The sequence below is a fragment of the Papilio xuthus genome, unplaced genomic scaffold, assembly GCF_000836235.2.
Source record: "Papilio xuthus unplaced genomic scaffold, Pxut_1.1 DF824655.1, whole genome shotgun sequence".
NCBI lineage: Eukaryota > Metazoa > Arthropoda > Insecta > Lepidoptera > Papilionidae > Papilio > Papilio xuthus.
The window spans coordinates 1,536,875-1,550,851 of NW_013533994.1; the positions used below are offsets into that span (position 1 = coordinate 1,536,875).

Consider the following 13,977-nt stretch of genomic DNA (forward strand, 5'->3'; position numbering starts at 1 on the left):
TGCCCCAATTATTAAAAAGTTAAACTTGGCGGGAAAACAAAACAAAATAAATTAAAAAACAGTTTCCAAGTTGTATAAAGTGCTTAATGCTTATAAGTAATTAGTAAATAGTTGATAGCAAACATGCAATCATATTATTCTTTTCACATTGAAAACCCCGGCTTCGATAATATAGGACATGTTATAGCTACAGCTAATTTAAACGATAAACATGACCGATCTGCACCGTCACATTTTCATTGGAAAATCTTAAAGTGCAGGTAAATATTTAATCTGTTTAATAAATGTATAGTAAAGTCCATAATTGTGAACAAAAGTTATTTTCAGGATGCTAATATTTTCGAACTCGTCGATTTTAGCCTGTCCCGACAAGAAGGAAATAAAACAAGTTCATATTATCATTAGCACCATGAACGATGATTACGATCGTTTAACATCGTTGTTTATGAAATTTGCTCTTATTCAAGTAAGTCATAATATTAAAAAGTCGACGTACACACCTTAACTTTACATTCAAATATTGATAGTACATAAATTGGAAATACCATACTGATTGCCGGGTATGTTTCTTTAAATAATTTATTTTTATAGCAAGGGGCTATAAGACAAGTAACGCCAGAAATGTTTCTTATGTGTTTCCGCTACACGATGACGGCTCGGATTGCGCCAACTTGGAATACGATAGGATATAATTATCTTATTAATAACAGAAATTTCCTGTCGACTACGGGTCATCAAGATGGTATCAAATACCAAATTTCATTTAACGGTAAGAGGTTTTACCTACGACTCTTTTTTAACGTAAATTTCTAATTAACAAATCCCATGTTGTGCAGTCTCTCAATTAGGGAAATCATCGCGAAAATAAATATATTCAAATAATGTAAGACACTCATTCCAGACTCGTCCACGGTACTCGAATTAAAGCCGATTAAAATGATTTTAATCCGTTCTGATAGTGACTACAAGCCCGGTGACTGCGTCCGGGTATTGCCAAGGTTTTTATGTTTCCGTTACATATAAATATAGTTTAGATTTTTTTATTAAATGCTACTTTTGACTTTTTTTTTAGTTTAAGCAAAGCCATTATACAGGATTTCTGCAAATCATTACCTGAGTCTGGAAGTTTTAAGAGTTATCAAGATTTACGAAGACACTGGAAAAACATCGTAAGCAATTTCTTGAGATGGCTTCCAGCAATGATGTCAACTCTTGTTTCTGCAAACTTTTGACGTATATTGTTGTCATATTTGATTTTAGCACGGTTACCGCATACCGGAAGAGGAGGGTTCGTATTACATGGTTAGGTTTTGGCGCGGAGAGCCATTAACCTATCCAAAGTTGTGCTTAACACAAAACTTCCCCATCATAACACCGTTGCCCAAGTCTGCTGAGGTGAGAGATTTGAAATGCGAAGTCATCTTCCATGTTATTAGTATAAATAATAATACTAATGGATACTTGATTTAACAGAAATAACTTAAATTATAAATGAAATAACTATTTTTCTAGGAGTCTGTACTTTCGAGATTTTTAACAAGTCTAAAAACTAAGATGCCTTGTTTCCTTGGCAAGCCGTTAGTAATAAAATTCGATAGTGAAAATAGCAATTTTAGTGCTAGTGACGTAAGTAATTTCTACTATAGCTTTGTCCAACTTTGAATATATAAATGTTTTATGTTCGGCGAAAGTACGATTTCATAATTGTCCAATTTTCAGGTTTCAAACGACACTTACTCGCAAGCAGTAAGTCTTTGTACTCCGACACAGCGATCGACTCAACAAAAGCGTTAAAAAATTATAGCACATGTTAAAAAAAACAACAAATTCAAATTCATAAAATTTAATTGAAATGTCAGCTTTATAGAAGTTAATTAATGATTCAAATTTCTCTCAGACATATATTCACGAAAATTAAATCTTAATTTGATTAATATTAAAACATTTCTATATTTAAATTAGATTATTATTCATCCATATGTTAGATAAAACCAACATGTCATTCGATAAAATATATTAATTAAAATGATTAACATTAATTACCTATGTATTATTTTTTAGACTCGTCGTTTTAACTACCAAGAAGCTCTTGCTTCCTTATTCTTTATCTCCACAATCGTATTAAAAAAATTGACTTATTCATACTTCGATAAACGTTTTTAAAAATCGTAGGAACAAATTCAATCGTTGCAAGATTTCAACCATGTTATGAAATAGCTTTAATATGCGGATGTCGTGGTTAACTTGATAATAGTATACAATTATAATAATAGCGTAGACAAAGATAAGAACAGAAATTTAATTTAGTTAGTACCCATAATATATGTTTTAATGACGAATTATTATACCATTGTCAAACTAACCGTCTGTTGAAAAATTATATTACAAAATTAGAAAATGTAAATATGAATTCAAACCCACGATTTTTAACTATGTAAAATGGCTGCTACTACTACTATGTGGCTGTCATAAACAATAGCTTAGAACTATCGTCATATGTTTTCTATACCTTACAAATATTACATTTCTAACCTTTGGTCACGTCTTGCTAAAATTGATTTTCTACATCTAACATGAATAAAATTACTCCAAAAAGTTTCAGTCAAATTAAAAATTAGGAAAAGGTAAGTAGTTAGGAGTTAAGGTATTCCTCGGAGGCGTAAGAGACGTCTGATTCGCAGTTTGATTAAAGAACCTAGCTACAGAGGGTGACAAATTTCTTCTTGGTGGCTGTGGTGATAACATCCTGTAATCCTGAAAGAATAATTTAAAAAAATCTTGTTAATATAACTTGGAATTTAATATTAAACAGTTATTTCAATCGCCCTTGGTACCATAAATGACGAAGTTTGTACACTCCAACGAATTAGTAAAGATACGTTTGCGACGATTCCTTTGAGTTCAGATTTATTTTCAAGAAAAGTATCTCAGATAATTCGTATATAAAGTATTCAATGATTTACTAGCACTATCCTAAAAAAAGAAAGCATACCGATTCGGTTTGTCGTATATTTCCAGGTGAAGAAATTGGCGAAACGACATTTATATTGTTTTGAATCCTAGGTGAATATAAAAGGCTTTGCAACTTGTAACCTCTTGCTAATTCGTCAACTGTTTTACCTAAAATGTAGCACAAAAAATAATGAAGATAATAATAATATTTTCTGTAGGTTTTCAACAACTCCGAGGAGGACTTACTAACCAGTTAATGACGTAGGTATATGAGTATTACATCGTCCGGTTTCCATAATCTTTTTTAACGCCGGTATATTGTAGAATACCATAGCTACAGCAGCGCCATCAGCTAATTGCGAAGAATCGCAACAAGACAAAAGGAAAGACCACTTATCGGTATTCCAAAATTCGCCGGAGTAAACAGCCAATTGCAACGTCGAGGCACCTGAAAGTATGTTATTTCATATTTAATGACTTAATTACCTTCTTAATGCTGATTGTAATATCCAACCCACAGATGACGGTTTGAGGCCCCTGCTGGTAAACGACTATTTGTATTGAATAGATAAACTAAATATTAACGTGAAAGAAACTCACCAGCCTCGCTAATAAGGTGCGGATTAGCTCCATATTGCATAAGTAGTTTAACAATTGGATATAACCCGTGGCGAGCTGCTAGTCTTATTGGCCAGCCTCCTTCATGATTAGGATTAAAACCACTTTTTAATAATTTTACTAATTCTCCTTCGTTATTTTGTAAAATGCACTTTTTGATCCTATATCGACTGCTGTCCATTTTTAAATAGAAAACACTACATGGATGAATTCGACTGACATTTCAAAAAAGTGTTTTACGGATACCTTCTTTTTAATTGTAACCCTAATTACTTCAGAATGGTATTTTACAGTTTTTAAATAAAAACTCGACTACGGATAAACATATTTTTGTTTTAAATTCAACCAGCTTCCATTTAGTTTTTGATTTTTGAATAGTGTTTCACTTAATCTAATTACAGGGGCCCCTCCAATTAAATATAAGTTTCGAGTGTTCTGATAAGTTATCTATAGTCAGGAAAACTTCTGGTTGTCGGAAATGTTTCTATCAAATGTGTATTCGTGTATTCTATCGCTATATTATATTATTAATATATTATATTTCACATTCCATATAAAATCGAAATCCAATAACACATAGCTGTAGTGACCTGTGATCACTTAGACAACTTCAATTAAAAATTAAACTGTCAAAGTCACTGTCATCCCCAAAATTATAACAACAATCCAAACTAAATAATACCGTTTAGAAAACAGAAATAATACCTAAGATAATGATTTTTATATTATTGCATATAGTTATTTTACATTTAATCTCATAATGTAACAATTCAACATGGGCAGGAAAGTATTTCCCTAAATAGGTAAGTAGATATTTATTACAAAGCTTTGTTTCTCATTGTAAATTTTTGCAAACAGGCATAAAGAATGGCGTAAAGTAGCAAAGAGAGAGCGACGACGCAGAATTCGGAAAGAAAACGCAAAAAATCTAGGTACGTTTATTTGAAGATAATTGTCAATAATGCGACATAATATGAGAAAAATATGTAAACTAAAATAGTTGATAATTCAAGATCCTCAAGAGATTCTTACGCCCGAAGAATGTAAATGTTGGCTGGAAAATCAAGAAGCCATGTATATTCTTGAAATGGAACGTATTGAAATTAGCAATAAGGAAGAAAATGATAAATGGGAAATGGCTGAAAAAATTACAATTGAGAAATGGCGGAAACTCCAAGAAAAGAATGAACAGTTACGACTAAAACATCTGCAAGAAATTGCTAAACGTAAACTGGTAAGTTTCTAAACCTTTCAAATTAAAGTACCAAAAACCAACTTGAAGTTTTAAGATCTCCAATAGAGAGCATCACATATTCATATGGATATCATGAGGAATAGTAGCATATTCTATGGGGCTAGTTGACAATTTTTATTTTGTTAGACTGATAAATGATTTAGTCTTTATTAATGTTGATGTGTATCAGGAATGGGAAATGGAAAAAAAACGAAGAGAAGAAGAAGCAGAAAGATTAAAGGAAATTGAAGAAGAAAATAAAAGGAAACAAACAATATTTATGGAAAAGTTAGAACAATTTCTAAAAGGCGATTCAGAAGACCCACCTGAAGAATTACTTATATCCAGAGAATCTCGTCCAAATACAAATCTATGTCCCTTCTTTTTGAAAACAGCTTGTTGCCGTTTTGGGGATGAGTGTTCACGAAATCACCAATATCCTGGCATAAGTAATGTAAGTCTAATTAAAACAAAATATAACTAGCCAATTATATGATGTAACCCTATAATTGGTTAAAATTTTAAATTACATCCTATAAATGTAACAATATAATGTGTCTATCAAATAAATATTTTGATAACACAAACTTCTGTTTTAAAATGTTTCAGGTACTGTTAGCTACAAACTTTTATTCACACTTTGGCTTAGAAAATTCCAATTTCAACGAATATGATACAGACCTAATGCTGGAATATGATGATAAAGACACATATAAACACTTTGAAGAGTTCTTTAATGATGTACTGCCAGAGTTTGAAAAATATGGTAAAATTGTACAGCTTAAGGTGAGTTAAGAAGATCACATAAATATTGATATGTTGATTGTATCCTTTTATTTGAATTCATTCCTTTAACGGCTATAGTTAATAAAACTGGCTCAATGAACAAGATAAAAAGTTAAAATGTACATATAGGTAATGTTTTTATTATTATAATTTTCCACATCTTGTCTTGATGGATAATATTTTATTATTATATTTTATTTATTGGCATTTTCATATTAATTTTATTTTTATATAGTGATTTCCATGATATCTTTTATATACATTGTATATATGTGCCAAGTTAGGCAATATTTTATTGAACAGTGAAATTCTTCACCTGGAAATTTTACTTCACAAGGAATCGATTTTAATTTAAAGGTTGGTAAAGTCTAATATGTACATTTATAATTACATATCTTGTCAACCTTTTGTGATTCTACTGAGTTCAATTTTAAATTGTTCAAATTTTCTGTTATAAAATAAAACTAGAAGAGAAGCAACATATACTATAAATTGCAACTGATTCATATAAGATACTAACATGTGTTGATGTGAATGGATGTATATGGGATATGTAGAAAAGCATACACTTGAAAACACCTAATCTTAATGTACCAATAATAATATATAATCATTGTTATCTTGAAAAAAAAGGAACAAGCTTTTTATGAATAAAATAACATAGATTATAACCAATTTAGGTAAATAAATAAATGTTCATAAAAATTTATATTTTAATAGGTGTGCAATAATTATGAGAAACATCTGAGAGGAAATACATATGTAGAATTTAGAGATCTACGAAGTGCAGTTGCTGCATACCAAGGTCTTCATTCACGTTGGTATGGCGGTAGGCAGCTGTCATTACAATTCTGTAAAATAAAGTCCTGGGATAATGCAATATGTGGTATGATTTTTTATCACTACCTACTACAATATATAGGTTACGTTTATGAATTGTGTTTTAATAAAAAAATATTTTAGGATTGCATCCACAAAGACGCTGTCCCAAAGGTCGAGGCTGCAACTACTTACATGTGTTCAGGAACCCAAAAGATTTATTTTCTGGATATAATGGTCAACATAACAGGTATTTCACTGTTGTAATACATGTATACTACAGCCTTACTCATTTTACTAATATTTACCATTACTATAATATTATCAATGAGGATGTTTAGATGGATGGACGGTTTGAAGGTATCTCCAGAACCAATCTTGCTGAAATTTGGCTTAGATATAGAAGAACATGTAGGCTAATTAATAAGTTTTTTGTTCTAGTGTTTAACTAAAATCCTTGCAGAATGCAATTTGTCCTTTCTTTTTTTCTTTAAAAAATACTTTTAATGTTTTACCATCTTTTAAGGCAACGAAGAACACCCCCACGGTCTTGGAGATGGTCAGAATCTCCGGAAAGAGATCCGTCGCCAAAGAGAAGACGATCTCGTTCTAGGAATTCAAGACATGACAATGAAGATCGCAGTTCTCGACATCACAATGAAAAAGATCGCGACACCCCGCGCAAAAGGAAGTCTAGAAGTGATACCAACGATCGCTGATGGAATACGTAATACTAATAATTTTAAGGAAATTATTAGTTTGGTTTTTGCTTTTATTATAATCTATCCTAATGTTATAAAGAGGAAAGGTTTAAAATTCCCCTGTACTGGCTAACATAGGTTAAATTATTACTAGAATTTTTGTTAAATCGAGAGCTGATAAAGTGACGAGCAACAGCTATTTAGTTATAAAAATAACAACTACTTTATAAAAGTACAATTGCTTAGTAAAATGTATAATTTACGATAATTGAGTTTTATTTGACAATAAATAATATTTATATAATAAACTAAATAACTTAATTTCATCCCAAACACACGTGTGTTTATTGAAATGTCGTTTTCAAACTTTGCCGCCATAATCTAAATACGTTTTTCATACTAATGAACGAAAAATTGTGAATTTGCTGACTGCATCATTCGCCTTAAGTGATTTTAAATTCGATTGGCCATTTCTCGTTGATTGATGACTTTTGGAGTTATAAGTTGTAACAAAAATATAATGTTTTGCAGTGACATAAATAAATAATACAACTTGATAAGTCAATCGCATTGAAATTCGTAATGAAACATAAGTAGTCTGTACAAGCAATCAGTCAGTTATATACTCTTTGAGTGTCAATGTCACTCTAGTGACACAAACAGTTGTCATTTGAATTTGATAAACAAGGATAATTAAAATTGTCATTTAATTTCAAAAGATCAGAATTTGTATTGTTAAAATAATACTTAAAAACAAGCAATATGACAAGCCTTTTTTCACGATGTCCCAAAAATATTTATTCAACTTTTACTATAATACATAATCATTGTTTTCGAAATTTTTTAATAGCGAATAAATCCCGTGGTATTAACTATTGTAGTAATAAATCAACGATTAAAACACATCAGGTATATAGAAGTGATTTCGGTAATCCAAACTTTGATGCGTCTAAAGTTAAGCTTATTTCAAAATTAAATTTCTTATCTGAAGAAGATGCACTTCCTTTTTACAAATTGTCCACAAGAAGCTTATTACAAATTTACAATTGTACAAAATATGATGAAAAGATGGGTTTTTGTAAAAACAGATTATATTATATTTCATCTCGATTAAAAGTAAGTACCCTTTTGGTATACTATTGTATAGTTTTTTATTTAAACTGTAATTTTACTATTTTCTGTATTTCAGTGTTCTCCTGACATGTTACGAGAATCATTAGCTAAAAGAACATTCATTTATAATTTACCATTCGACTGGCTTGAAAGTGCTTTGAATGTTTTACTAGGTAAGTCATAATCAAAGTATTTCTCCCATAAATATTTTTTGTACTACTATATTTAAATATTTTTGTATTACTTTCAGACATGGGAGTAAGTTCTGAACGGATATTGAGAGATTTATGGGTTCTAAAATATCACCCTAAAACTATTCATGAAAGACTTCAGAAAGTCAAAATTTTGGGAGTGGATACTCTGTATCCATGGATGGTAAGATGTACTGAGCAAATTTTAAATAGGTTAGTGCATATTACAACTAGGGATGCTTATTGTATATTTCCTTTTTCTCACAATTGAAATAAAACAATTGTATACAAGTTTTCATTATTAATTAATATCATTTAAATGTCCATTTAAAAAATCATTATTGATGATATCATTTTTTTAAGTGTACTTTGTAATTCAAGTTAAGAAGAAGTTTGAATAATATATCCCATACAGTATTATTTCTGTCCCATGTAACAGGTATATTGAAATATTACAAGAAACAAAAAATATTCTTGGGGAAAACCAATCTACCCATGTGTACTTAGCAAACAGATTGAATGTTTCACCTAAGGATGTGGAAAAAATGTGTGAAAAAGTGCCTGCACTAAGAACAATTAGAGTAACTAAGGTATATTTACACTAATCTTAAAATTATATTAATGGATGGATATATCAACATATTATTTGCAAAATAACAAAATGATATTAATTTTAATCATTTATTATGCAATCATTTCAATTACAATTTTTTTCAGCTCAAATCATTTTTAGATTTTTTAATTAGTGAAGGATTTGCTATTGAAGATATTGCAAGGAGACCCAGGGTATTAACTGCATCTCAGAAGACTGTAAAGGAACGACTACAGAAACTCAGAAGATTAGGCCTAAAAGAAATCAATTTAAATGCAGTGTCTAGAAGTAAAAAGGACTTTAAAAAGTATTTTGCATCATTAGAGTCTGTTTCAATCCAAAACTAGTAATGGTGAATTACTATTTTATTATGCTAATAAATCCAATTTGATCATTAATCTTCTTTCTTTTTTTGCCTCATAAGTATTATTAACTGCGCACAGTTGATACTTGATAGTGTATGAAAATATTCATAAGCTACCTTCCAGAAAACATTCAGAGATTACCCAGAACAAATATGATTTTTGTCAATATTAACAAACACTACAATTTTATTAATTGTATAGATTAGAAACATGTATTCAAAATTATAGCAAGTCAAAGTTCCTAGCATTGAGTATAATAATTGTGAGTAAATGCCTTGCAAATTTATAAACAAGAATATGATGTCTACAAAGACTATTTGAGTGAAAATGAATTTAAAAAAAAATTCTGTCACAAGCAGTATATTAATTTTATTGCTACCTGAAACAATTTATATTATTTACATGCCCTATACCATTATGCATATTTCAAAATTCTATCAAAAATCATTACACAATTAAAATAACTCATGTTTATTGTAGGTAGCATTCATAAAAGAATACATAAAACAAACAGTGCATATGGTTGTGGAATGAATTACATGAATTAAACCAATAATAAACAAGATGAAATAAAAAACCTTGCCAAGCCAATGATACACATCCAGAACAATATTAAAATATCCCTTTTAATTTATCACTTGGCTGGCCACTAAATGAGTCTAGTATTCAAAATGTTTCAATAATATTAACTACCTAGAATTATTGTGATAAAATTACACGTGAGGTCTGAGTAAAAATCCTTTGACAAGGATAGATGAATATTGAGCTACTGATGGGCACATTGCATGCCAGGACCTCCATGCATTGTTTCCTCATCATCACTGGCATAAGCTTCCTCGCGGCCACGGCTTCGCTCACTAGCAGTGTACTCCATCATGTTTACCTCCTCCACATCTTCCCCAGTTGGCATAACAAAGGCTGGCCGTGGTGGCAATATACTTTCAATCTTTTGCAGTTGCTCTTCAGTTCCAAAGTTGTTTTCAGGGAATACAATGTTAAACTTGACATAAAGATTTCCTTTTTCAAAGGGATTCTTGTATTGCGGCATGCCTTCCCCTTGTATACCTTTTAAATCACCAGGCTTAATTACAACACCAGGAGGGTGTCTGACAAGTAGCTCACGACCATCTAAGTGCTGTACAACAAATTGAAACCCACACAAAGCCTCAGTCAATGTTATGTCATGTTTCATTATAAGGTCATCTCCAGTTCGCTGAAACACATCATGAGGCTTTTGTTGCAAAATAATGATGACATCTCCAGGCTGTATATCAGGTTGCTGGTCACCTTCACCTCGGAAGAAGATTTTTTGACCTTCTTTCATACCCTTCTCAACATGCACTTCCAAGATCTTAATCTCATTCAACACTTTCTTCCCCTTACATTTTGGGCACTTGTCTTTGTCACTAATGGTTTCTCCATGTCCTAGGCAAGTAGGACAACGAGATTGATATTGCCGAGTCATATTAGGCGCAATTTGTTGGTAAGTCACTTTAATGCCCTGTCCATGACAATCTCTGCAGGATACAACTGCTCCAGGTTTGCCACCTATACCCTTACATGGGCCGCAAATTACATTTTTGCTCAGCTGCAGTTTAGCAGTTTTGCCCACATACATATCCTCTAAAGTGACTTTGAGTGGATGTATAGTATCTTCTCCACGAGCGCGCCCCCGTCCCCGGCTGCCACCGCCCATACCAAACATATCACCAAAGATATGCCCGAGTAAGTCGTCTGTAGACAACCCACCACCCTGTCCTCCCTCTTGTAATCCTTTTAGTCCGAATTTATCGTAAGTTTTCCTTTTCGCTGGGTCGGATAGAACTTCATATGCAAAACTTATTTCTTTAAAGCGATCCCCTGCAGCTGGATTTTTGTCTGGATGGAATTCTTTTGCTAATTTGTGGTAATTCTGAAAAACAGAAATTATCTATTGGAAAACTGTGTCCGAGCGATCACGACAATTATGTTCGACTATAATCTGCCTTTGTACCAGCATGTAATTAACAATAGATAACGTGGATCAATCTTTTCTTACCCGTTTTATTTCTGATTCGCTTGCATTTCTGGACACACCTAGGATATCGTATAACTTACTATCTGCCATTATTAATGAAATTAAGGCAAGTACAAAGGGAGTAACTCTGAATTAGCAGAGTGCTATATGAAAAGAAAGAAATGATGTTTTAACATAGATTCATAGAGTATGACATAGAGAAAAGGGTGCACAGATTATATTTCCAAGCTGCTTAAAACATTTGGCTATTTGCTTAGTGTAGAAAAAAAATTATAATCATAAAAAATATTTAATTTTATGTTTTCTTTTTTTTAATATAACTTTTTTTTTCAACGTTCTTTCAATTGAATATCCCAAAAGAACGTAAGTGAACTAAACATTCAAAATTTAAATAATAAAACATTGGCGGAAATATTTAAAAGGTGACAAATCGTTAAAGCCCTTTTTAAGAATAGCCTAGCCTAAATTAAATAATTATTCCTTCTTTCAATGCTCACCCAAAGCGCAATTAGAAAGGGGGGAAGGGGTGGCTAAAATGTACTATATCACATCATAGGGAGTATTTGGACTATGAGTAGAATTTATAGCAAGCTTCTCTAAAAGAGTAATGAAGACCGATATAGATGACAAACCTTCATACAAACATATGTTGTTCTGTAGTTTTCATTTTCCTATAAATTAAAAGAAAACAGAGAGGGCACACGAAAGATTTTATTTGTTAAATTGTTCTTGTAAAATCTCATGTTACATCACTTAGTTGATATAACTTTACATGATGGCAAAATCATTAACTAGTAACGAATTCTTAGTGTGAACAGTTACTCAAAGTCAAATACTTTCACACTTTCGGTGGGAGTAAATATTTGTCATGGTTGGTTAAGGTTGTCAAGATCAGATCGTACGGTGAAACGGCGTTACGAGAAAACAATTATAGAGGGTTCTTCCGCAGAAAATGATGGGCTGGGCGCTGAACACGTGTGCGAGCGCGCGACAACACCGATCGCCGGGCTTGCCGATGTCGTGTGCAGAAACTTTCACACATGTCATAAATATATGTGCGCGTCCGTCTCGGTTGTGTTAATGTGCCATTTAACAAACAAATGTATTTAATATATGGACCGACGACAGTTGAAATTTGCAACGGTTTGTCGTTAAAACGTTGTTATATAACATACTACATACTATATTGTGTAACAAAACCGATTTTGGGTACACATTTTATATAGTTTATAAGGCTTCGGAGATCTGCTTTAAAAGTATTATATGAAGAAAAATATTTAAAATACCTACATTGTTGCTCGTATTTTATACGTTTTTCAGTTTAAGAACAGATTTCAAATGTAAGTTGAAGATGAATTTGTAAAGAAAAATATGTTGTATGCCAGTAACTCTTTTAAAACTTCCATAACATCAATAGTTTAGAAGACAAGCAGAGGAAAAAGACGAGATTGTTATAATTCGATCAAAAGACATCAACGACAGTCGTAACGACAGACGGCCGTTTTACAATGATTTTAATAATTGTCGGAATATCACCAGGAAGAGTACAATACTACTGATATGATAGAAACTTTATGAACGAGTCGCTTTATGAATATGTATTAGTATTGATAATTTTATGTTATAATTTGGGTAACTTACACAATAAAAATCGTTATGTTGACAAAAGTAATAATTTCCTTTAGAAAGGCAGATTGAAATGTTAAGAGAATCTTTCGAGAGAATGTCTGTAAAATAGTCGTTATCGAAATGTCGAAGGTTATGTAATGCGACAGAATTGCTAATGGTCGGTCATCATAGAGTTCATAGAGATGGTCGCAATTCCTGCTTAAAAAATACGATTTTTTTTAATTCGTTATCATAGTCACCGGCATCCCTAGAGTTAATGATTTACTGATTTTGATGATATAAGAAGTATTTCGTAGGTCTTGACGAATCTTTTTTTGTCACTGAAAATTCGTGTAGCACGTTTCAATTTCGTATGATTTTTTTAGTCCAATAAAAAAGATTTACATATAAGAACAGATTTTGAAAATCTTCGACAAGCCCGATCTAGCAATACCTTTATTATGTAAGAAAATCGATTAAAATATATACAACTTAATTAACTAAACTTGATATTCAGCAAAAGAAATAGCGTAAAATCGAAAGATAAAACACGTTAAATAATTATTCGGATAGCTATCAATAACATAAATTTGTACAAATAAAACAATGCGGATCAGATAGAAATATGTAGAATTAAAATGAAGCTAAGTGGGACATCAAACAAGCGGCAGATGAACGGTAAAGTTGCTAAGTCACAGGTATCACGGGTCACTGATGTAACCGCGGTCGTAGCCTGAAATAAATTAAATACATTCAGAAACTCATGTATCACGTTAGTAAATTGTAGTTTATAATAGCTGAATACAAAAATGTAATCTATAAACGAGGTGAATCATGTCATTTGTTTAATAGCTATATTGATGGTCTTGATCATGAGGCGGCTATTAAGCCGAAATATGTTAACATTTTTAACAAATTTTTCTTAATGTTTTACATAAAAAGAACAAGAAAAATTGCTTTTTTATTCACATTTAAATACCC

The 13,977-nt window shown here is 31.5% G+C and overlaps 5 protein-coding genes across 6 annotated transcripts; 3 read left to right on the plus strand and 2 right to left on the minus strand.

Moving 5' to 3' along the window:
• Positions 1-197: 197 nt before the first annotated feature.
• LOC106127570 (uncharacterized protein C18orf63) lies at positions 198-1,892 on the plus strand. Its single transcript, XM_013325672.1, has 8 exons — positions 198-260; positions 328-466; positions 592-769; positions 902-998; positions 1,073-1,169; positions 1,261-1,395; positions 1,513-1,626; positions 1,720-1,892. The coding sequence occupies exons 2-8, from the start codon at positions 329-331 to the stop codon at positions 1,792-1,794; spliced, it is 834 nt and encodes a 277-aa protein (XP_013181126.1). The 5' UTR covers positions 198-260; position 328; the 3' UTR covers positions 1,795-1,892.
• Positions 1,893-2,048: 156 nt separating this feature from the next.
• LOC106127555 (uncharacterized) lies at positions 2,049-3,802 on the minus strand. Its single transcript, XM_013325659.1, has 4 exons — positions 3,553-3,802; positions 3,203-3,400; positions 2,993-3,120; positions 2,049-2,754 (listed from the first exon to the last, which is right to left on the minus strand). Exons 1-4 carry the CDS (start codon positions 3,749-3,751, stop codon positions 2,608-2,610), a joined length of 672 nt encoding a protein of 223 aa, XP_013181113.1. The 5' UTR covers positions 3,752-3,802; the 3' UTR covers positions 2,049-2,607.
• A 395-nt stretch (positions 3,803-4,197) lies between these two features.
• Positions 4,198-7,364, plus strand: LOC106127500 (U2 small nuclear ribonucleoprotein auxiliary factor 35 kDa subunit-related protein 2). Its single transcript, XM_013325581.1, has 8 exons — positions 4,198-4,353; positions 4,429-4,502; positions 4,584-4,804; positions 4,995-5,258; positions 5,414-5,590; positions 6,311-6,476; positions 6,554-6,659; positions 6,936-7,364. Exons 1-8 carry the CDS (start codon positions 4,346-4,348, stop codon positions 7,126-7,128), a joined length of 1,209 nt encoding a protein of 402 aa, XP_013181035.1. The 5' UTR covers positions 4,198-4,345; the 3' UTR covers positions 7,129-7,364.
• Positions 7,365-7,693: 329 nt separating this feature from the next.
• Positions 7,694-9,931, plus strand: mTTF (mitochondrial transcription termination factor). Of its 2 annotated transcripts, NM_001312186.1 has the most exon segments (6): positions 7,833-8,226; positions 8,300-8,396; positions 8,474-8,627; positions 8,854-9,004; positions 9,132-9,152; positions 9,155-9,359. In NM_001312186.1, coding segments are annotated over 6 exon segments (783 nt in total). In that variant the 5' UTR covers positions 7,833-7,872; the 3' UTR covers positions 9,161-9,359.
• On the minus strand, positions 9,724-11,523 carry DnaJ-1 (DnaJ (Hsp40) homolog 1). Its single transcript, NM_001312184.1, is given in 2 exon segments — positions 9,724-11,283; positions 11,410-11,523. Coding segments are annotated over 2 exon segments (1,215 nt in total). The 5' UTR covers positions 11,479-11,523; the 3' UTR covers positions 9,724-10,137.
• Between the last annotated feature and the right edge of the window lie 2,454 nt (positions 11,524-13,977).

Coding starts and splice junctions, on each gene's coding strand:
- mTTF (XM_013325916.1), top strand. CDS start 8,312: ATGTTACGAGAATCATTAGCTAAAAGAACATTCATTTATAATTTACCA. Junction 8,397..8,473: donor TGCTTTGAATGTTTTACTAG/GTAAGTCATAAT, acceptor TATTACTTTCAG/ACATGGGAGTAAGTTCTGAA. Junction 8,628..8,853: donor ACTGAGCAAATTTTAAATAG/GTTAGTGCATAT, acceptor CCCATGTAACAG/GTATATTGAAATATTACAAG.
- LOC106127500 (XM_013325581.1), top strand. Junction 5,591..6,310: donor GTAAAATTGTACAGCTTAAG/GTGAGTTAAGAA, acceptor ATATTTTAATAG/GTGTGCAATAATTATGAGAA. Junction 6,477..6,553: donor CTGGGATAATGCAATATGTG/GTATGATTTTTT, acceptor AAAATATTTTAG/GATTGCATCCACAAAGACGC.
- LOC106127570 (XM_013325672.1), top strand. CDS start 329: ATGCTAATATTTTCGAACTCGTCGATTTTAGCCTGTCCCGACAAGAAG. Junction 770..901: donor ATACCAAATTTCATTTAACG/GTAAGAGGTTTT, acceptor CACTCATTCCAG/ACTCGTCCACGGTACTCGAA. Junction 1,627..1,719: donor GCAATTTTAGTGCTAGTGAC/GTAAGTAATTTC, acceptor TCCAATTTTCAG/GTTTCAAACGACACTTACTC.
- LOC106127555 (XM_013325659.1), bottom strand. CDS start 3,751: ATGGACAGCAGTCGATATAGGATCAAAAAGTGCATTTTACAAAATAAC. Junction 3,401..3,552: donor GCACCTTATTAGCGAGGCTG/GTGAGTTTCTTT, acceptor ACATACTTTCAG/GTGCCTCGACGTTGCAATTG. Junction 2,755..2,992: donor ATATACGACAAACCGAATCG/GTATGCTTTCTT, acceptor TTATTCTTTCAG/GATTACAGGATGTTATCACC.